This window comes from Cydia splendana, chromosome 15 (assembly GCF_910591565.1).
Source record: "Cydia splendana chromosome 15, ilCydSple1.2, whole genome shotgun sequence".
NCBI classification, from domain to species: Eukaryota; Metazoa; Arthropoda; class Insecta; order Lepidoptera; family Tortricidae; genus Cydia; species Cydia splendana.
This window is the reverse complement of record NC_085974.1, coordinates 4,486,786-4,510,140: the sequence shown is the minus strand read 5'-3', so window position 1 is coordinate 4,510,140 and position 23,355 is coordinate 4,486,786. Positions and strand designations below refer to the sequence as shown.

At 39.7% G+C, this 23,355-nt stretch overlaps 1 protein-coding gene across 1 annotated transcript in view; it reads right to left on the bottom strand.

The window, feature by feature from the left end:
• LOC134797327 (dorsal root ganglia homeobox protein) overlaps positions 1 to 23,355 on the bottom strand; it is a 129,476-nt gene that overhangs the window by 70,731 nt on the left and 35,390 nt on the right. Inside the window, exons 3-5 of the mRNA XM_063769548.1 lie at positions 17,035 to 17,152; positions 4,954 to 5,045; positions 3,352 to 3,453 (exon numbers count right to left, since the gene is read on the bottom strand). Coding sequence (XP_063625618.1) covers positions 3,352 to 3,453; positions 4,954 to 5,045; positions 17,035 to 17,152 — 312 coding nt within the window. The remainder of the gene's footprint in view (positions 1 to 3,351; positions 3,454 to 4,953; positions 5,046 to 17,034; positions 17,153 to 23,355) is intronic.

The following is a 23,355-nucleotide window of genomic DNA, read 5'->3' as shown; positions in this document are numbered from 1 at the left end:
GGGTTCCGTACCATTATCTATAAAAAAGGGTCACCCATCCAAGTACTGACCCCGCCCGACGTTGCTTAACTTCGGTCAAAAATCACGTTTGTTGTATGGGAGCCCCACTTAAATCTTTATTTTATTCTGTTTTTAGTATTTGTTGTTATAGCGGCAACAGAAATACATCATCTGTGAAAATTTCAACTGTCTAGCTATCACGGTTCGTGAGATACAGCCTGGTGACATACAGACGGACGGACGGACGGACAGCGGAGTCTTAGTAATAGGGTCCCGTTTTACCCTTTGGGTACGGAACCCTAAAAGCTGTGAAAATCAGGTATTGAATATTTTTTTTGAAAACGTTGATAAAGTAATTTATTGATAGAGTCTGTGCGGAAAGAGAAGAGTCTTGAAATGTAGGGGAGCCCATACATTCTACGACTCTTCTCTTTCCGCACATACCCTAATACCAACTAATACTGAATATCTGGGGGAGCGGTGGTGGCCTAGCGGAAAGCGCGTGCGACTTGCAATCCGGAGGTCGCGGGTTCTAACCCCAGCTCGTACCAATGATATTTGGTACGAAATATCATTTGATACCTATTTACCGAAACCTATTTATATACCGATACCTATTTTTCGGTGAAAGAAAACAATGTGAGGAAACTGGACTAATCCCAATAAGTTAACTCTCTGGGTTGGAAGGTCAGGGCAGTCGCTTTCGTAAAAACTAGTGCCCATGCCAATTCTGGGATTAGATGCCAAGCGGACCCCACGCGAGGAAGAAGAGATTGAATATCTGGGAGACCGACCAAAGCTTAGAAAACATAAAAACTCAAAAATGCGCGTTTTCTCACAGATCAGACCTAGCTAAGAGATCCAACCCCTTATAGCAAATTTCATTGAAATCGTTAGAGCCGTTTCTGATATCATCCAAATATATAAATAAAAATATATATATAATAATTGCTCGTTTAAAGGTAAGATAACACAAAAAGACTAAAATAAACAAAAAGAAATTACCTACTCGCACCAGTCTTGAACCCCAATCCTCTTGCACGTATTTCCACGAACATACCGTTACGCTATTGCAACATACTTACGTTGTGTGAAATTGTCTACTACAAGGATCACGGAAACACTGTTTGCATGTGTGAGTAATAGTAGGAAAAAGCGTGACAGCAACACTCCGTCGAATTAAAAAGGTGGTTTTTGCACAATGAAGTATTCAATGTTTATTTTAATAGTTCAATATTTATTTAAAGAGTGCGCGAAACATACTTTTAAGTATACAAATACCATGACCATTTCACAAAAAAATAAAACCTGAAATTTTGCAAAAGTGGTGCCATCTAGCGAGAGTTAAGTTTTGAGTAACCTAGGCGAACCACCTTAATAATACCACTGTATATATCTTGTTGGTAAATAAATGATTAAAAAAAAAGATTGGTTGTTGAATTCGGTATAGGCTAGGCATAAGGCTAAAAATGTATAGCGTAAACCCACACAATACTACAACTATGATCCACAAGGTCAACACGTTATTTAGTATAAATAGCAACAATATTTTTAGTATGTTCCGGGTTTTTGTTCCATTTATGACCATATTTAGCGGCAGGACCGTCATTCAAACAATAATCACGCGTAAACCAAGTTATTCGAGTTAGTTTTGGACCTTACAGTTGGGAGATTTTGTGACTATAGTCGGGTGGTTTTACGGTAAAGTTGCTACGCTGCGCTCATAGTGCTACGCCGTAGCGTCACAAAGTTCGCGTGTAGCGAAGTCACGCATCTAACAGTGCGAGCGCATATGTCGGGCTGATTTAGACGGGGCGCGAACTTGCATGCGATTTTAGTTACATTGCGGACTGTTGGTTACGTCTCATTTAGACGATGCGAGTTCTCGCATCGTCTAAATGAGCCCTAATGAAACAACTCCCAACGCACCAATCAGACCGTGAGCGATCATTAAAGTCGTATCATAACAAGATCAAAACCTTGACGAATTGTTAAAACAGAATCGGCCTCAAGGAATAGTGCATAAATACGTACAAAATTGTACATTTGAGCGTTTCTTTTATTTTCTGCCATTTTTATATATTGTGACCTTTTTACCACTTAATTATGTGTTATTTCTATTCAGAATCAGAACTCGTGATTCTGAGTAGAAAATTCGATCCTAATGGGATTAAAAAATGGTTATTTTCCTATTGTGTTACCATTTCCCCATATACTTTGTATGGTGCAAAAAGGAAAGTTTGAAAAATGTATGGAAATTTTAGGACACTTTTTTTTCTCCTATCAGGATGAAAAGGGCTCGCAATCCTGACTAGAAATAACACAAAAGTGGCAAAAAAGGTCACAATATATATAAAATGGCAAAAAATAAAAAAAAACCCTCAGTTACCTCCAAAAGTTAACATGTCTGTGACTCTAAAGTCGCATATGTATTTATACAATCATCCCCACATGCAATAAACTCCTCAAGCTATACGTTCGCGTGTAAAGCTCGTATTTCACCGGTTTATGGCCAGTGTGCACCTTGCTTAAACTTGCATGAGCCTCAATTTTGTATACAATAAGTAATCACATTACATTTATGATGTCTTGGTTAGCTAATTTTGGTATAGATGTATTTTACATACATTTTAAGGAGTTGTACCTACTTAAAATGAAATATTAGGCATCTACGTTAATAAACGGGGACTCTTAACAGATTCAAGGTTTTTTGTCCATATTGTTAAGGATGACTCACGCTAGACCGGGCCGTGCCTGGGCCGAGGCGTCCGACATTGTCATTTTCTATGACGGCTGATCGGTGATCACGTGGTGCTTTCCATAGAAAACGAAACGCCGGAAGCTCCGACCCGGCCCCGGCCCGGTCTAGCGTTAGTCATCCTTTAATCAAATGGCAATATGACCATTTTACCTACATGACACAACTTTAACCTTTCAAGTTGAGAATGTGAGGCTGCGCTCGTAAATACAGAGCGAGAAAAATCGGCGTAATAGGTATTTCGAAGTCAAAGTTTTGTGTTGGCGACGTTAACTTGGTGATTTAAGGATGGCTCACGTTAGACCCGGCCGGGTCCGGGCCGGAGCTTCCGGAGCTTCGTTTTTTATGGAAAGCATCACGTGATCACCGGTCAGCTGTCGTAGAAAAGTAAGCGCCGGAAGCGCAGGCGCGGACCCAGCCCGGTTTAACGTGAGTCATCCTTTAAGCCGACCACTGACTAACAGTCCGCTGGACGATATCGGCCGGTCAGTTGTTCGGAACTGTCAAATTTTTGTTCTAACAGACAGGCCGATATCGTCTGGCGGCCTGTTAGTCAGTGGTCGGCTTTAGGTCCATGTGTAAAGCTGACTGACCTGTACGCGGGCTTCCGTGAGGTTGATCTTGAGCGCGAGGTCTTCTCTCGTGAACACGTCGGGGTAGTGCGTCTGCGCGAACGCCGTCTCCAGCTCCTCCAACTATATTAAACATAAACTGTACCGTTACTATGTAGTACAATAGATTTTTTCCAAAGGGGGACGTTACTTAGTGACCCTTTCTTAAAGATTTAGGACGCAAGACACAACTGTGAGCTTGTGAAATAATAGTTATTTACGATACAAGTGCATCGCGCATCAACAAGGCGCGAGCAGCATATGCGCAGCTGAAGCCTATATGGACGTCCACCGTGATAACTCGACGTACGAAAATCAGGATGTTCAACTCCAACGTCAAGTCGGTCCTGCTGTACGGTTGCGAGACATGGCTTGTGAGGAAAGATGTCACCAATCGTCTGCAGGTGTTCGTAAACAAATGCCTGCGACGCATTCTAGGGATCTACTGGCCACGAACCATCTCAAACGTCAGACTATGGCAGATGACGTAACAGAAGCCCATAGGAAGGGAAATCCTCGAAAGGAAATGGCACCGGATCGGACACGTACTCCGTAGGCCGGACAGCCATCTGGCCAAGCAGGGTCTCCGCTGGCACGCGGCCGGCAGTAGGCGGTCGGGGAGGCCTTGTACTACATGGAGGCGATCGGTTGAGAAAGAGGCTGGCTCAACTGGACTCGGCTGGAAAGAGCTGGAAGAAGCCGCTCAAGATCGTGACAATTGGAGAATTCTTCTGCGAGCCCTATGTCCCTAATGAGGGATGCATCATCATCATCAACACGATACAAATGCGGAAAAGAGGAAATTTGAAACGAGTGGCGATAAATTAAAACACGATCGAAGGGAGTACAGTCAACAACAGAGCTATGAATACAGGTAAAGTGTCAAAAATATGTATACAGTACTTTATTGCCTGTACATTAAAGTCGTGTATACATATTTTTGGCACTTTGCCTGTATTTATAGCTCTGTTGTTGACTGTACAACGTTTTACAGTACTTTTCACATACGCGCGGAAAGTGCTGTTTGACCTTATTATGTAGGTACTGTACAAGAGAATTATGAAGTAGGTACCTATACTTGGTCAAGCAAATCTTGTCAGTAGAAAAAGGCGCAAAATTCAAATTTTCTATGGGACGATATCCCTTCGAGCCTACATTTTTCAAATTTGCCGCCTTTTTCTACTGACAAGATCTGCTTGACCATCTATAACTATGCATATTTTTAAAGCTTTAAGATGTTGTGTGATAGGCCAATCGACCAATGAGCACGAGTGATAAAGATGACTGTGCCGCCTTGCCAGCGTCCAGCGGAGCGAAGAAGGTATGTGGGTTACAATTGTTACAAACAATGCTGTTGGTCCCGCACTTCTCTCATCATCTTCGCCTCAGTGTAAAGGCAGCGTTATTCCCCTTCATTCTCTATAGATCCAACCAGTAGATCCAAAATGGATCTAGTGAGAATTTTATTCGTTAGATCCAACTTCGGACCGATGGATCTAATGAGAACTTTTTTTAGTAATAGATCCAGTTGAAATGATAAATGGATCTAGTGGGATTTAGGTGGGTTTATTACGTGTTTGTTACCTGCTGAAGCGTAAAGGTTGTCCTGTTCCGCCGTTGTTTCCGCCGCACGAACGTGTCATCGTGGATCGCCGGGTGGTACGAGTAACTCGTGTCTGAAACAACATCATTCGTCAGTATAGAGTCCGTCTAATAGAGCCGAACCGAGTAACCTGTTTAGGATGACAGCGGCGGCTGCGGCGGTTGCCGCCCGCTGCCTCGCTCGCAGCGTGCGTCTAGAGCCCGCGGCCTGAGCTTGACTCTACAGCGATCATAAGGTGACATAATCTGCCACTAGGGTCTGACCACGGTGCACAATCTTAGCAATAAGATTGCATAAATATCCCTATAAGCTCAATACTTGACGTATTGATGTGAATACTTAGCGTGGTCCGACTCTATAAGCGTCAATATTGACCTACATATAGAAAAGTCGTATCTTGAGACAACCAAGTGCAGACTGCAGATGAAGTCAATTTGTAAAGGTAATAAGCACATAACGAGCAGCCACACAAAAACGTCGCTTATAGACATGAAACTGGCAAATTTTAAGTTTGGGATTTTTTGACAATCTGAAACGCTCATCTGAAAGTCACAAGATTTATTATGAAAATAGCGGGGAAAATGTTACTTCATAAGTATATCATTATGTCCTAATAACGAGTACATCATATTACATTGCAATTTTACGGTCTTTTCTTTCTTTATACAGACCAATAATGTAGAAAATCGATACCATCACAAACCGAAATTACCATAAACGCAATAAAAGCTAGAGTCACCCCACGTCGTGAAAAGACCGGACACCCGCGCCATTACCTCGGCTTCTGTCCGGGCTTGCAGTGGGGATGGGGACACTCGGGAATATGAACTTTTGCTTAATTCATGCTTAATTGACTTTGGAACTCTACTGGCGTGATGAAACTGAAATACAATCAGTACGGATATGATGAACGTCCTTGTCTACGTGACAGCGTGATAAAACGTTGCCCGTCATTTTCTATCCCGCGGTGTTAAAAAGTGACGGTTATTTAAGTTATTTTATCACGTGGATAATCGTGGATAAACCTGGATAAAGCCATCCATAATACGCCTGCAGTTTTTGTTATCGTCTTTATGCTATGTTTTATGGAAGAACTTATTCGTATTATATCTCACTTCTTTGGAATTGTTTATAATGTTGCGTACAAACGTTTTTGCAGATAGTTATCGGACGCAATATCATTAGGTAATCAGTAAATGTCAAAATGATATCAGTTTGTTATCATTTCGCGCTTGCATTTCGCTCGTAGGTACTTGTTCGTACAGCGAACTACAAAAGTGCATACCCACTTTATGAATGAATTCCATTCGAGACGCAACGGCGAATGACATCAAAATAAGAGTTCGAATTGGCCTCCGGCATAATCAGTGCAGTTTTTTTGAATATTATTTAAATATAATATTATTAATTAATTTTAATTTTTAACAAGCAGAACGATGCTATTAAGCTTAGAATAAATTTAAAAGTGGAAAAAATACTGTCTTGGTTGAGACTTGAACTCACGGCCTCTGGATCGATAAGATCCAGCGCCCTGCCATCTGAGCATCTGCTTGTTACAAATTAAATTACTATGGGTATATGACTTGGAACTCCGGTAGCCGTTTTAAGAAGTGTAACACTCTTAAGTTTACGGTAAATGTCGCTAGGGTCCCCTTGACCCTTAATATGGTGGAAAGATTTGCTGGCTATGGATGAGGTCTTGCTGCTCAGATGGCAGGGCGCTTGAGTATCGATCCAGAGGCCGTGAGTTCAAGTCTCACCCAAGACAGTATTTTTTCCACTTTTAAATTTATTATATATGTAATTCATTTCCCGTAAATAGTTCTTGTGCGCATTACTGAGCATTTTAAAATGCTAATTGGATATGGCGTTAAATTTAAACATTCGTTAAATCGTCCGATATTAATATCGCATCAATTACGTGCGGTCAACGCGAATAAAAGCGTATACGGTGGATAAAGTAATATGGTGGTTACACAGACTTCCTCTGGCAGACACCGCTTTATGAAGCACTAGCTTCTGCTCTCCTGTGCATGGAATGATGATGATGATGATAATGATAGATGAAAACTTCTGTCCTTCTAAACTATCTCTATACCAAATTTGATCTTAATCGGTTCAGCGGTTTAAAGCGTGACGAGGTAATAGACTGACAGAGTTACTTATGCATTTATATTAAGTAGGGATTTGTGAAGAAAATAGATAATATTAAGTAGGGGGGTAGGGATTTGTGACCATAGAGGCGCATTTATACGGTACTGTTGTGCAGCTACTGCAGTGTTGCCTCACTATGAAATTCCTACTCTTATTTTCTTGGATAATTGAAGTGGTGGGTTACTTGTTCCCTGTCAGTTACTGGTGCCACTACGTTATATGGAAAAAAATCCTAATTTTCTTTCATTTTCTTATGAAAACGAAAGTGTCAATTTCCGAAGTGGATACTTCCTTTACTTAATTCTTGTGACCATTTCCAGATACACGAGTACAAACTGTGAGAGAAAACATGGACGCAAGTTAAAAGAGAAGTCGCGCTCTCATAAGACCAATGTGTATAGTGATAGTGGTGATTTCGACTTGTCTTATATGCTTTGTCTAGTAGGAAGTAATCTGTGGGTATAATTATGACGGGATATTTTTATTCAGAAGTTTATTCATTGCAATTAGTAGCGCACTCGGGCGGTAATTTGGTTTATTGAGTGCGTATTTAAATCCTACAATATTAATGTACTATATGTCTTTCTCATCACGGAACAATGGTACTCCGGACCTTTGGGAGGCGTGCGCGGAGCTGGAGCCAACACGTAGAGACGCTTTTGACACTTAAATAATGAAATGTAATGGTGTATTAATTAATATGTTATTATTAACTTATTGGTGTTATACATATTTTTTTAGAGTTCCGTACCCAAAAGGTAAAACGGGACCCTATTACTAAGACTTCGCTGTCCGTCCGTCCGTCCGTCCGTCTGTCTGTCACCAGGCTGTATCTCACGAACCGTGATAGCTAGACAGTTGAAATTTTCACAGATGATGTATTTCTGTTGCCGCTATAACAACAAATACTAAAAACAGAATAAAATAAAGATTTAAATGGGGCTCCCATACAACAAACGTGATTTTTGACCAAAGTTAAGCAACGTCGGGCGTGGTCAGTACTTGGATGGGTGACCGTTTTTTTTTGCATTTATTCCGGTTTTTTTTTCATTATGGTACGGAACCCTCCGTGCGCGAGTCCGACTCGCACTTGCCCGATTTTGTTATGAACTAATCATTTTAGTAGTATGTACATAATGCCTACCTACCTCGATCATTAAGAGCGCTATTACATTTCGGCGTTGAGCGAGTTTAGGTATTTTACGCGCTGCGGCAGGCCGTGCGAGCTCAGTACGCCGATCCCTTCTACCACACTCGCACTACAATGATGGATTAAACATTCTTGATCCTTCGCGAAGCATATTGAAATCAACCATAACAACACTAACTGTACTTAACTTTTAAAGTTCTAAAACTGTTATTTGGTAAGTACGAAAATACTAAATGCAGTGCAAATGTACATAGGGGCTGTTCATAAATTACGTCATCTATTTTTGACGATTTTTGACCCCCCCCCCCCCCCCCCCCCACCCCTCAAATCATCCAAAAATCAAGCTTCGGATGAATCTGTTTCCTCCTACGTCATGTTACCATCATCCGATGTCCAGACCCCCCCCCCCACTCCTGCCATTTGAAACGACGTAATTTATGAATAGCCCCATACTTGTACTTATGAAGGTATATTACTCGAAAGAAATTATAGGTACCTACTCGCTTATTTACATGTTTCGTCATTGCATTTGGTACCTATAGGTTGTAAAGTTTGTATCAACGAGGGTTTAAAAACGAACTGGTACTGAGGATCTGATGATGATTAAGGTGGTCACGGATACCAATCAACCATGTAGTAACATGATTAGGCTCGTTTGATTCGTCTCAACAAGATCTTTGACACTGAAGATACACAGGGTCTGATGATGGAGCTGGAAGGTGGCCACGGGTACCAGTCTATCATGTAACTAAACAACTTCGTGTTTGGGCTCGTTTGATTCGTCTCAACAAGATCTTTGACACAAGACAGTACTCAGGGTCTGATGATGGAGCTGGAAGGTACCATTACCAATCAACCATGCAACTAAACCACATCGTGTTTAGGATCGTTTGATTCGTCTCAACAAGATCTTTGACACTAGGTGATACTCAGAGTCTGATGATGGAGCTGGAAGGTGGTCACCGGTACCAATCAACCATGAAACTAAACCATTTCGTGTTTAGGCTCGTTTTATTCGTTTCAACAAGATCTTTGACACAAGATAGTACTCAGGGTCTGATGTTGGAGCCGGAAGGTGGTCACCGGTACCAATCAACCATGCAACTAAACCATTTCGTGTTTAGGCACGTTTTATTCATCTCAACAAGATCTTTGACACAAGGTAGTACTCAGGGTCTGATGATGGAGCGCGAAGGTGGCGACGGGTACCTGTCTATCATCATCAGACCCTGAGTAGTATCTTGTGTCAAACATCTTATTGCGACGAATCAAACGAGCCCAAACACGAAGTGGTTCAGTTACATGGTAGACTGGTACCCGTGGCCACAGTCCAGCTCCATCATCAGACCCTGAGTACTAACTTGTGTCAAAGATCTTATTGCGACGAATCGAACGAAGCCAAACACGAAGTGGTTTAGTTGCATGGTTGATTGGTACCGGTGACCACCTTCCGGATCCATCATCAGACCCTCAGTACTACCTTGTGTCAAAGATCTTGTTGCGACAAATCAAATGAGCCCAAACACGAAGTGGTTCAGTTACATGGTAGACTGGTACCCGTGGCCACAGTCCAGCTCCATCATCAGACCCTGAGTACTAACTTGTGTCAAAGATCTTGTTGCGACGAATCGAACGAAGCCAAACACGAAGTGGTTTAGTTGCATGGTTGATTGGTACCGGTCACCACCTTCCGGATCCATCATCAGACCCTCAGTACTACCTTGTGTCAAAGATCTTGTTGCGACAAATCAAACGAGCCCAAACACGAAGTGGTTCAGTTACATGGTAGACTGGTACCCGTGGCCACCTTCCAGCTCCATCATCAGATCCTGAGTACTATCTTGTGTCCAAGGTCTTGTTGAGACGAATCAAACGAGCCTAAACACGAAGTGGTTTAGTTGCATGGTTGATTGATACCGGTGACCACCTTCCGGCTCCAACATCAGACCCTGAGTACTATCTTGTGTCAAAGATCTTATAGATACGAATAAAACGAGCCTAAACACGAAGTGGTTTAGTGGCATGGTTGATTGGTACCGGTGACCACCTGCCGGCTCCATCATCAGACCCTGAGTACTATCTTGTGTCAAAGATCTTGTTGAGACGAATCAAACGAGCCTAAACACGAAGTGGTTTAGTTGCATGGTTGATTGGTACCGGTGACCACCTTCCGGCTCCATCATCAGACCCTGAGTATTATCTTGTGCCAAAGATCTTGTTGAGACGAATCAAACGAGCCCAAACACGAAGTGGTTTAGTTGCATGGTTGATTGGTACCGGTGACCACCTTCCGGCTCCATCATCAGACCCTGAGTACTATCTTAAGTCAAAGATCTTGTTGAGACGAATAAAACGAGCCTAAACACGAAGTGGTTTAGTTGCATTGTTGATTGGTACTGGTGACCACCTTCCGGCTCCATCATCAGACCCTGAGTACTATCTTGAGTCAAATAAATACATATAGAATGTCAGGTCGTTTCAAATATTTTTAATCCTGTCCGGTAGTTTATTAAACTGTACCATTATAAATTATAATACTATAAAAACGGTGCTAGGATCAAAGTCTCTCGTTGCGGTTTACACGCACACAGTATAGCGTTTTACACGGCGCCCGCCGCACACAATGATAAAAAACCTCGTCGTCGCCGTTGAAAATGTGCGGAGCCGACCGACACACGTCCTGCCTCTACAAGCTCTGCCGCGGCACTGAGCTGGCGCAGCGCGCGTCATCGGTAATATAGAGTAGTTTTCAAAAAATTGCCAAAAAATTATAGTAGAATTTCATAAACACTAATGTATACCAACAGTATAAGCAAACGTTGCAGATTGCTTGAGTATGAAAATGACTTCGATATTAAGTAGATTTTCGTAGGAATTGACACTTGTTTCGGAGAGAAAATCGAGTTCGTTTTACTTTGATTTTCTCTTTCTCAAAGGTATGTAGGAAAAATATAGTTTGATATGCCTAAAGTACAGGGTATTAGTAATACAAAATAGCCAGGTTTAGCAGAGTAAAATTCTCAACATTTCCAAATAAGAGCTCGCCATTCAGTGCTTCACGGGGTTTTTCGGAAACGACCATCAGAAAAAAAATCATTACTAATTTAATAAGTCCTTTTTCTAATATTTACAACGATATTTATAAAGATAAGAAGACGCTTTTACTGGAACAAGTACTCATTGTTTCTAATAATGAGCGCAAAGTCCTGAATTTCGTCGACTAGTATCATCAATTTTGCATTATTTCGACTTTTCTTGTAAGAGCGCTCTTAACAAACAATCTGGAGGAATTATTTATTAGTACCTAATACCTGTAGGTACCCGTAGGTATAATAATTCGGTGTCAAGTTTCATGAGCTAAATCCCTATTCTCGTTCCCGAAGACGTATACGTGAAATGAAATATTGGACAGAGAATAAAGAAGATCAAATTCGTTACCTGTTATTATATACAATCAAAATACGCCTTTAGGTATGTATAACCTATATACTTCCTGCTCTAGAGAATTAAGACAAGGATGAGGATTGGCGAACTGCTTTTTTATTCTTCTAAAGATAAATAAGCTAACAAAGATTAATAAAGTAAAAAACACACCATGAGTTAGAGTTCGGGTTAGAGAAAGTGCAAGAATAAAAATTAAAAAAAACTCCTTTATGGGAACGGTTAAAAAATTCGTAGCGATTCTATTCTTTTGACGTCTAGTATGTGTAGTAGAGTAGTGATCCTTTGTAGTAAACTGGATAACGCACACATTTGTCACACAAACACTTATTAACAAACACAAGCACAGGTGCCGCGACTAATTGGCGACTCAACTGCGTAACGACTCACTCTACCGCGTCGGCTCCTATCCCATTCAAAAATCAACTTTATGCTGTGCAAATACAACGCAATTTCAGTTGTACAGTCTTACGGTGACTGTTATGCTACATTGGAAAATGAACTGTCTGTTTTATAAGTAACGTACATCTTAGATTGAGTAGCGATTTGTTATAGGTGTCATAAGGGTTGGTATAAAATAATTATAGATAGGGAAGTCCACTTTCGAGTGGGTAAGGAAAAGTGGGATTTAGATTGTTTTGAACACTTTCCTGAAAACATTTTAATTATCTTATTAATTAGATGTTTTTATACTTTATTTGTGCTAGGTACCGTAAAGACCTCAAAGCAACTTATCTAGGTATCTACTAGGTACTTGTGATATCTTTTAAACTTTAAAATATTTTAAAACAGACTTAGGTTAGGTAGGGGAAGGGGGGCCCAGACGAGGTGGCGGGCAAGACGGACAAGCGATTTAAATCACGAAAAAATTAACCAATCAGGTGCGTGTTACCACCTGACGTCTCGCCGATATGTTGTCCATTAGTAGGCGAAGTGCACCTATCTGACTCACTCATGTATTTCTATTTTGATAGTTTTTATCTGTTAGATATACATAATAGTACTGTTGAGTTGATCACCATCTGATAAATACCAATTTTTTATGTAAATACTTAAAATTAAGTACATACATAGTTTGGTGGTAGGTACGATTTGTCCATTCTTGATCTGCGCACATAATTTCATACAAACAAAATAAAACCTCTTCACAAAATCTCGAAAACGCAAATTCTAAAACCGCAGAGATTAATAAAGGCCGAATTAAATTCCGGCGAAAAAGAAATGTTAAATAACAAAAGCGGGGATTACACAGGATTATAAATATTTTCATTAATTGAGTGTTAATAATTGAGTTCTCATCACGTAGAAAAATCCCTGGGAGCGGAAATTGAAAAGTTGGCAGCGTCCGGCCGGCGCGAACTATCCTTGGTGGTGATGAGTTTTATTTCTTTTAAGCTTTTGGGATTAAATAAACTAAAGTATGGACGTCAGAACCGTTTAGAGGCGTTTTTAGTGGGTTGGAATTAGTTACGTTGATCTTGGAATGGTGGTCAGAGGCGTATTTTAAGATTAATATTGGAATAACCTACACTATTATTTTTTTCAAATCACTTTTATATATTTATATCTCCTTAGATAACACGGGCCTATAAATCCCGGTCTTTTGATAGGCTTGCGTGGGGATATAGATATAAATCACTTTTATATATTTATTATTAGTAATTAACATATAGATTAAGTAGATTAAGTTCAAAACTAACAATATGTGGACCTAATGTTGTCTGTAATAAATAAATTCATTCATTCATTCAGTCATTAAACCATCTAAATTTATTCTGTACCTACCTATAAAGATTGATTCTGTTTCCGACCGTATGGAGTGCATTCCAAAAAGCAATTTTTTTTTTACATTTGGGGTCATCCATTAATTACGTCACACGAATTTCTAGGTTTTTTTACCCCTCCCCCCCTCCTTGTCACACTTGGTCACATTTGGCAAACCCCTCCCCCCTGGTGTGACGTCACATTTCTTCAACGAAATCGGCAAATATTTATTTAATATTTTATCAAAATATTTTTGACAAAAGAAATATTAGTAATTTTATAACCCAAAACTGATAAAAAATAAAATTGAACGAATAAAAACGATTATCGTTTCAAAAACTTGTTATTTAAATGATAATTAGCGTATAAAATAATTTATATACATTTTCGGTTACTGATGAAGTTAAAGTGACGTCACAAAGTTTATGACTCCCCCCTCCCTCTTGTCACAACATGTCACATTTTCTTGGCCCCCTCCCTCCCCCTAAACGTGTGATGTAATTAATGGATGACCCCTTTTGCGAAGTTAACTGTACGGTCGTATTAGTGTCAGCGTTATAATGACAGTGTCAGTTTCTTTCAATATCGTGGTGTTAAAAGTGACACTTATTTTATCATGCGGATAAAGCTATTTTTGTTTGTATTTAAATCACACATAACAGTTCCATTTAATTATGGTTTTAATTAGTATTAGGTCCGTGGGATGCTAGGGGTTAATAAGCCCGCTGGTACTTACCTCTGGGTTCCGGCAGGTAAATATACCTCAGTCCATCGAGCTCAGTATACACACCAGTGAAAGAGTTGAGTAAACGTTTCGCAGCTCATCGCGCGATGTGATTGCTAACCGCCCGACTCAGAGCCAAATTGCTTTATGCATTTTTAAACGATCCGCTTAGCCGCGTTTTTACCTACGCTTTTAAAAACCTCCCATCCAGCAATTCGTTAATAGATTTTAAAAATTAACAATATCCAAATTAGCTACGCTGGCTGTCATTTTCGACGGGCGTAATTAAATAAGGCCGAATAACGCAGTTATGTTCTCTTTGATCGCAAAAAAGCTGCTGGGACTAATCAAAAGTGACATGATCCTTATTGAGTTAGAGGACGTAACTCGGTTAAAGCGACATTGGCGCGACTCAAAAACTATTTTATGAATAATAGATGACGCCAGCGGCGACCAATCCCAAGGGAGCCCCGCCCATCCCCCGCCACCCCGCGCCACCCCGTCTCGTCTGCCTTCTATTCATTAGCACATTACCACCCCTCGCGCGAGGGTTACCGTAAGAAACTGATTTTTTTGAATTTGGAACTTTTGGGGCGTTTTTTAGCGGGCAGTTTGAGCTAAACAGCTTTAGTGATCTGGTTACTAGAGTCAGACCAAGAGTAGTCTGCAGCGGATTTGATAGCCCACGCAGTGAAAGTGTTATTTTAAACGTCAAAGTTCTATAGAATTATGACGTATAAATGACACTTGCACTGCGTGGGCTATCAAATCCGCTGCAGACTTTTTTTGGTCCGACTCTAAGATGAAACTGTTTTTTCATCATACTTGCTCAGCAAATGTGGAATTGCACGCAAGTTTAGCGGGAGTTATAGAAAAAGCGTTCTCCCTAGGGAGTTATGAAGTTTCTATTCTAGTGCCATAATTAACAGTTTTTTGTCTTTATACTTAATTTTTGTATCGCAAGTGTGATGAAAAACATTGTGTGTAACTCGGGGCGTAATAATATTGCAAACTCGAGTCTATAAATCGCTCCGGCAAGCCGTCGCGATTTAACTTACTCTCGTTTGCAATATTCAACTTACGCCCCATGTTGCACAATGTACTATTTCATCACACTCGCTCAGTAAATGTGGAATTGCACGCAGGTTTAGCGGGAGTTATAGAAAAAGCGTTCTCCCTAGGGAGTTATGAAGTTTCTAGTGCCATAGTTAACAGTTTTTTGTCTTTATACTTAATTTTTGTATCGCAAGTGTGATGAAAAACATTGTGTGTAACTCGGGGCGTAATAATATTGCAAACTCGAGTCTATAAATCGCTCCGGCAAGCTGTCGCGATTTAACTTACTCTCGTTTGCATTATTCAACTAACGCCCCATGTTGCACAATGTACTATTATATGACTCCTTTGGGTGATTACTTTTTTTAAATTATGCACTTATTGTATTTTAAAAGTCAAAATGTCAGAGCCTTCCAGTGCGAAAATGGAGCAGGAATAGGTACTTAGGTAAAAGTTAGAGGATGTGGATTTGACTGAAAAGGACCGGTGGACTCAAAGCTACAGCCTAAAAGCTTACCTATGTATAATTATTGTAATGTTTGTTTCTTTTTGTTAATAAATTATAAGTTACCAAAAAGGCAAATAAATCTATACCTACTTTTCCAATAATTATTATTGAAAACTATTTTTATTTTCATTTTATTTATTTTGATTTGGTACTTTGGTTTAAATAAATTAATTAGTTATTGCACAAGTAAGTAGTTAATTGACTTACAACCTTATTAACTTGAACCCTGAGATACTTTAACTGCATGTATGTAGATATAATTATATTGATTGTAATGATCAAAAGGCATTTATATTTTATAACTTTTTCCATCTCCATATTTATATTTTATGAAATTTAAAAAACCGCAAATGAATAAAGTGCAACATAAATAAAATATTCATTAATTCATCGCAGTATCAACGGCAATAACTGCAAATCCGATTAACCGCTTTAAAATTTCAAATTTCGAATCAATTAAAACCGTAACCGAATTCCAAATTCAATAATACAGATTCATTAGCCGTCCATCGATACTGGTATCGAGTTAGCGATGAAAATCGAGTTGTAAAATCGGTACAAGACAAGAGGTTAGGTTAGAGACTTAGAGTAATGGAGTTAGTGGGGACTGGAGGAGGAACTTAGTTAGGAGTTTGCCGACCGATAAGTGAACTAATCGTTGCTGACCTACGAGTATGTTGGTGTGGTGGCGTGTGGCGCTAATAAAATGGGGAATTTGTGGGGCGAGTTGGGGTCTCAACAAATGCTCGATCTTTTGAATTGTTGTGTTATACAATCTTTGAAAAGTTTTGAAAAGATGAGTTCTACCGAGTTTCTTGCCGGTCCGATATTGGGATACACTCCTACAATTTAGGAGGGATTTAAATCTTCTCGGGTCAGAGGTGTAGGTCTAGAGCCGGCGTAGCTTTATTTGATGTTATAAGCGCATTGTAAAATGCCTACTGAGACTTAAGTACTTTTTTTCAACAGATAGATAGAAAAAATGAACATTTAGTCGTCACTCAACCGGGAAATCGTGGCACTAGACCGGTACTCACAATCTCAATCATTAATCTTAACCATAGGGGGCACTATGTTGATGCGATGGCAGGCACGGCAGGCAGTGGTAGCAGAAGAAACCGGGCCATTAGTGGTAAAGTGCACTTACAACGATGCGTGGCGGTGACAGGGTACCTACTCCACGGGCAGTCTGTGCTGGTGCAGCGGCAGGCTAGGCGGGTAGTGGTAGCAGAAGAGACCAGGCCAGTAGTGGTCCGTGTACTTACAAGGATGCGAGGCGGTGAAAGGGTACTCCAGGGCGGGCAGTCTGTGTTGGTGCGGTGGCAGACTCGGCGGGCAGTGGTAGCAGAAGAGACCTCGGCCGCCGCCACCGCCGCTCGCCAGCTGGAACCAAAACAGCCAAATTTAATTTAATTTATATAGAGGTAAACTCAAGCGCAAGTATCTTAACCTAATTAGGGCGAGCGAAGCGAGCCCTATCACTAATCGACGAACTATGCATTCTTGTGGTACACTTTACGGAAAAACTACTGCACTGTTAGGTTTGAAATTTAACATAGTAATTTAAATTCATGTCTAGATGTGTTATCAAACATAAAAATATAATTTTATAAACCTGAAAAAATAAAATAAAGTAATAACACTTTGTATTACTACTAGCGACATCTGTTGGCAAAATGATGAATTAACATTCGTGCTAATGTTAATTATTTCTTTCTCTAACAGATGGCGTTAGTAATAAATAAATATTGGATATTCTTATACAAATTGACTACTTAAGAAGGCTTGTGTTGTGGGTATTCAGACAATACGATACCCATGTGGTGTTTTCAAGTTCAATAATGTCGATGGCGCTTACGCCATTAACAACGATAAATACCAAAGTGGGTACAATTTTGGATTCAACCCACCTCGCTTCACTTGGTTTGATTCCCATTTTAGCAATTAAGTTTTTGTGAATACCTACTAGAACAATCAATCTTGCTGTATATTTACTACGGAGGTCAATTTACTCGTATGTTTTGTGACGCTGACGATGTGATGATCAATCATGTTGTGTTAGCAAACTTAAATCGGGTATTTTCAGTTCGAGATACAGTTTTGGCGCCATTCATTTATTACGTAAGACGATTTTGGAGTGGAGGGGGGTCGAACATGTCTTATTTTTTCTTACAAGGGGTTGGGAGGGGGTTTTCATAGTTCTTAAGTAAGATCACAAAGAAACAAAGATGCGATATTTTTTTAATTTCTATGAAATTATGACGTTTAAAAACTTTAAAATAATACTTCCACACTCTATGCTATCAAACACGGTGCAGAGTTAGCTTAAACGAGCTCAAGTAGCTTTGTACAGGTCCAAATAAACATTCATAAAAATATTTTTTTGAAAATAAATTATATTGGTGGCTGGACGGGGTCAGCCTATTCTTATTATTTCTTATATAGGGGAGGGAGTGGGTCAAAAGCTGGCAAAAATTGTCTTACGTAATTAATGAATGGCGCCTTTAGTGTTACTATTGCTTGGAACTGCTAAAATTATAAATAAAGATAAGCATAATTAATACAAACTTCAGTGACTTAGGGCCGATACAGACGGACTACAACCCGACTGCAACTTGTATGGGAACTGCACGCCAATCGAAACGTCGGCGTGCAGTTCAGCAAAATGACCCAGTACCCTGGCAGTACCTAGTGGAACTCAGGTTTGGTGTAACAAAGGCACATTATGGTTTGGTCATCCGACTCATCTTGATGAGCACTTAGGAGAGTAGTACCCAAGATAGAGCCGATGCCGAACCCTGGCAGTACCTAGTGGAGCTCGGCTTTGATGCAACATACATAGACACACGCTGTTTTGGATATCCGACTCGTCATGATGATCACTGGGTAGATCAGTACTTTCAGTACCCAAGATAGCTGATGCTGAACCCTGACAGTGCCTAATGGAGCTCGGGTTTTATACAACATAGGCACACGCTGTTTTGGTCATGCAACTCGTCTTGATGAGAACTTAGGAAAGTAGTACCCAAGATAGAGCTGATGCTGAACCCAGGCTGAACCTAGTGGAACTCGATCAGGTTTGATGCAACATAGACACACGCTATTTTGGACATCCGACTCGTCATGATGAGCACTTGGGAGAACAGTACCCAAGATAGAACTCATGCTGAACCCTGGCAGTACCTAGTGGAACTCAGGTTTGTTGCAACATAGGCACACGCTGTTTTGGCCATCCGACTCGTCTTGATGAGCACTTAGGAGATTAGTACCCAAGATAGAGCTGATGCTAAACCCTGGCTGTACCTAGTGGAACTCAGGTTTGGTGCAACATAGGCACACGCTGTTTTGGTCATCTGACACGTCTTAATGAGAACTTGGAAGAGCAGTACCCAAGATAGAGCTGATGCTGGACCCTGGCTGTACCTAGTGGAACTGTGTGTGTTAGTTTATGTGCGGAGCAGCGTGATTACCGCCAGTAGGTGTCCAGACGGGATAGTTTGTCGAATTGTGTGGAGTGGACGCAAAAATAAATTCAAAAACATTGGCTCGTTGACCCAACATTATGTAGGAAAGCCAGTTGGGTTCCTTACAAAAAGTACCGGGCGACCGTGTAGGCTGTAATGCACTTATGAAATTGTATATTACGTGTGGATGATATTGGCAATTTGATTTTGCCGTCTGGACACGTTTTTAAAGGACAAAGTAAAAGCTGTAACAGACAGGCGTACCTACCGGACAGCAACCGGTTCGGTACGTTAAGGTAGAAAACCTCCGCGAGCCCTTACAAAGCTCTGCTTTTTGCTAGTGTTAATCGCATTATAAAATTGTCTTAAATTAATTAAATACATATCTAATGGTAAATAAATAAATGTCACAAATGTTTAACATACCTATTTACATCACCAAATACGATCATTAAAATGCGTAGGGACAGAGATTTGCGAGGCCAGCATTAACTATCATTGTTCTTTTAACAATTACCACCATTAAAATCGCAATTAAATCTATCATAACCCAACACTAAACACACCGTTTAAAACCGCATACCTATTTCCCCACAACATAACACCAGATTAATATTCAATCAAAGCGCTCGCATAATCTATGATTATGACGCCGAACACAATTACAGTGCGCGCGCACAAGAATAAAGATCTATAGATCTTTAAGCCGTGATCCAGATCGCGCCCTGTAATCGGCGGCTCGTTTCTATGGTAATCGGGATAGTGTTAGATTCGTGATCGTGGTCTAGATGGCTTCATTTTTGGCTTTGTCGCTTTCCAATCGTTAGTGTAAATACAGCACGGATATGGTGTCGTTATGGGGCAAATGGTACCACTTTCTCGTTTAAGGGGTCATCCTTTATAACATCACACGTTTAGGAGGGGGGGGGTCAAGAAAATGTGACATGTTGTGACAGGGGGAATGGGGGAGTCACAAACTTTGTGACATCACTTTAACTTATTTAACCAAAAACAAACACGTCTATATACAAAAAGAGCACTTTTGTAACAGCTATTCAAGTATTTAATCACCTTCCAGCTGATATTAAGGCACTTGAAGACAACCGATTCAGGGTAAGGTTGAAAAACTGGCTATTAGATAAAACATTTTATAGTCTGAAAGAATATTTTGAGCATTAATTGGTATGTAATTATCTTTGCAATGTTATTTAAGTTTAGTTCATAAGTTATTTAAGTATTGCATACCCGAAATGGGTAACTGTTGAAACTAATTGTATCATGATTACCATCCACAAATGTACACAGTACTGCAATAAATCATTCTTATTCTTATTCTTAAATTATTTAATTCGCTGTACGGTAAAATAACAAGTTTTTGGGACGAAAATCATTTTTATTCGTTTAATTTTCTTTCCTAATCGGTTTTGGATTATAAAATTAGTAACGTTTTTTTTTTCAAAAAGATTTAATTAAATAATAATAATAGGTACATACAACCTATTTAATTCGATTTGCCGATTTCGTTGAAAAAATGTGACATCACACCAGGGGCGGCAGGGGTTTGTCAAATATGAACAAGTTTGACAATGAGGGGGGAAGAGGGAGGGAGGGAAATTCGTGTGAATATTAATGGATGACCCCTTACCATTAAATTGCTACTGGGATAAAAATAGGCCATTTTATTTAAAGTTGTACAATATTTTAATTTGGGTATTTTTATGTTATTTCTACTAAGAATCACGAGATCTTACAATCCTAATAAAAGAGAAAAAGTGTTTAAATATTTTTATTTTTATTCCGTTACCTTTTTTCATAAACTTCGTATGACGGTATGAATGGACTGATCGAAAAAACACCTACGACGTGCATAAGTGCACATACGTTGCAACGGACTCAGTCGGTGCAGCAGCAATTTACTCATCGAAATTAATTGATTTATGCGCGCCGTGTCCTTTGCCCGTCGGGGGGAGTTTATGTAACCGGTCGGCATATCGCAATCGTTATATTAGATCAGTCTATTCAGGTCCTCATCGTCATCCTATCTGATTTTAGCGATGGCGAAGGCAGAAAACCTGGCCGCGTAGCCAAGATGCCAATCGCTTACGCTCCGTAGCGATCGAAACGCAACTGTCACTGTCACACCAATATGGAAGAGTGATAGAGAGACATAATGCTTTTCGTTGTCGAAGCGATAGCGATTGTAACCTTGGCTAGGCCGGCTGACTAGATAGATTTAATCGGTTCGGTCCATGATGTCTAATTCCCTAAATAAATGTCTGTTTTCCACGAATGTCTATTTCCCTGGTTGTCCTATACCTATATGCACTAAGCACAATAGATACTTACCTATAATATAGATAGGCAGATCATTGACACAATGATAATCACAAACTTTCGGCTCGATTCGGAAAATGAATTAGATTTCAACTAGACTTCAACAAGTTACGATACGGATAATTTAAAGATATTTGTAAGATAGATATGTCAAATTTGACGTTTCCGCGATTCTGGAGGTCTTCTTGAACGATTTCGACAAGTTATTACTTAGATATCCAAGTCACATCTAGTCGATATCTAATGTAGATCTAGTTGATCTCTAAATCGTTTCAAGATCTTGTTTTTATCTCGAAATCCGAATAGGCCTGTTTCAGTTAACATTAGATAGTCTTTCATTCAAATTCCTCTATAGCTATACTCTGTATCTTTAGGTATTTAAATAAAAGTAAACAAAATCTACCCTCAAATCGCTCCTTACGCCAGTTGAGGGTAGATGAAAACATTACACGATCAAATAGATTAAAGTCAGGTCGTTCAGTGACTGATCCAGGCGATTTTGTAATTGGTCGGGTAACCAATAAATGTTAAAACTACCCGAAATTACAAATTTTTTGTTTACTTTTATTTAAATACCTAAAGATACAGAGTATAGGGAATTATCATTTGAAATGCTTGAATAGTTCAACACTCACGTCATACCCAAACAGTAAAATCAAGTCAGCAATCTCAGACAATTTGGTTAACATTCTTTCAGTGACATAACTTTGTTTGCGAGAGGAAAATGGCAATGAAATTCAATTGCAATGGCCCACGTGTTGGCGAGCATAAATGACATTAATGGAGCAATAGAGCTAAGCGATGCGCGGGCGACGCTCTGACGTCAGCGCGCAGGGCTGTCAAAGACGGAAACAAAATACTTAAAAAAAAAGTATTATAAAATATATATAAATATTATAGGACATTCTTACACACTGACTCAGCCCTACAGTAAGCTCGAGAAGGCTTGTGTTATGGGTACTTACTCAGACAATGCTATAGGTACATATATATTTTAAAAATACTAAAATAAATAGAAAACAACCACGACTCAGAACCAAATATCCCTGCTCACACGAATAAATACCCTTACCGGGATTCGAACCCAGAACCATCGGCATTATAAGCAGAAATATCATCCGAAAGAACTTCGCTTTAAATATTGCTTTTCTTGACATTTGAATATATATTATATAATAATCATTGACAAATTGAATACCTACATAATATGATAAATAATTTGAAAACACCCATTGACATCATAACCTCTATACACTTCACAACACCTCTGCTCTCTGTCAATAGGTAAATAGGTAGGTACCTATAGTGTATGTTACATACTTGGAATTAATAAGGGTAAAATCTATCAGAACTTTTAACCATATCTCGTCGTTTATGAACAGTCAGCCTGATAAACGGATAAGGTTTTTCTAACCTATTCTAGAGTGAGAAAAATGCATTCTGAATGTCAATACCTACTGTTATTAGATTAAGTTATGTATCTATTTTTAAACATCAAAATCTATGAAAACCACGGCCTCAATAATATTCTAGCTATTTCAGGCAAATGGACTCCTTAAATAGATATGGATCGATATAATGCTCTCTGTTTTGAATGCAAAGTTCAGCAAATAACTTTCACATTAATAATTGTTAATTTGCATTGGTGATTTTATTTTGCCTATGCTTGTATGCGCTGAGTGTAACCATCGTTGTATTGGCTCGTCCTGTCGGCGCGTGGGGTCGACATAATCCCATTTATTATATTATCGCGTTACCGCCTTACTGTCTGTTATCACCGGCATTATT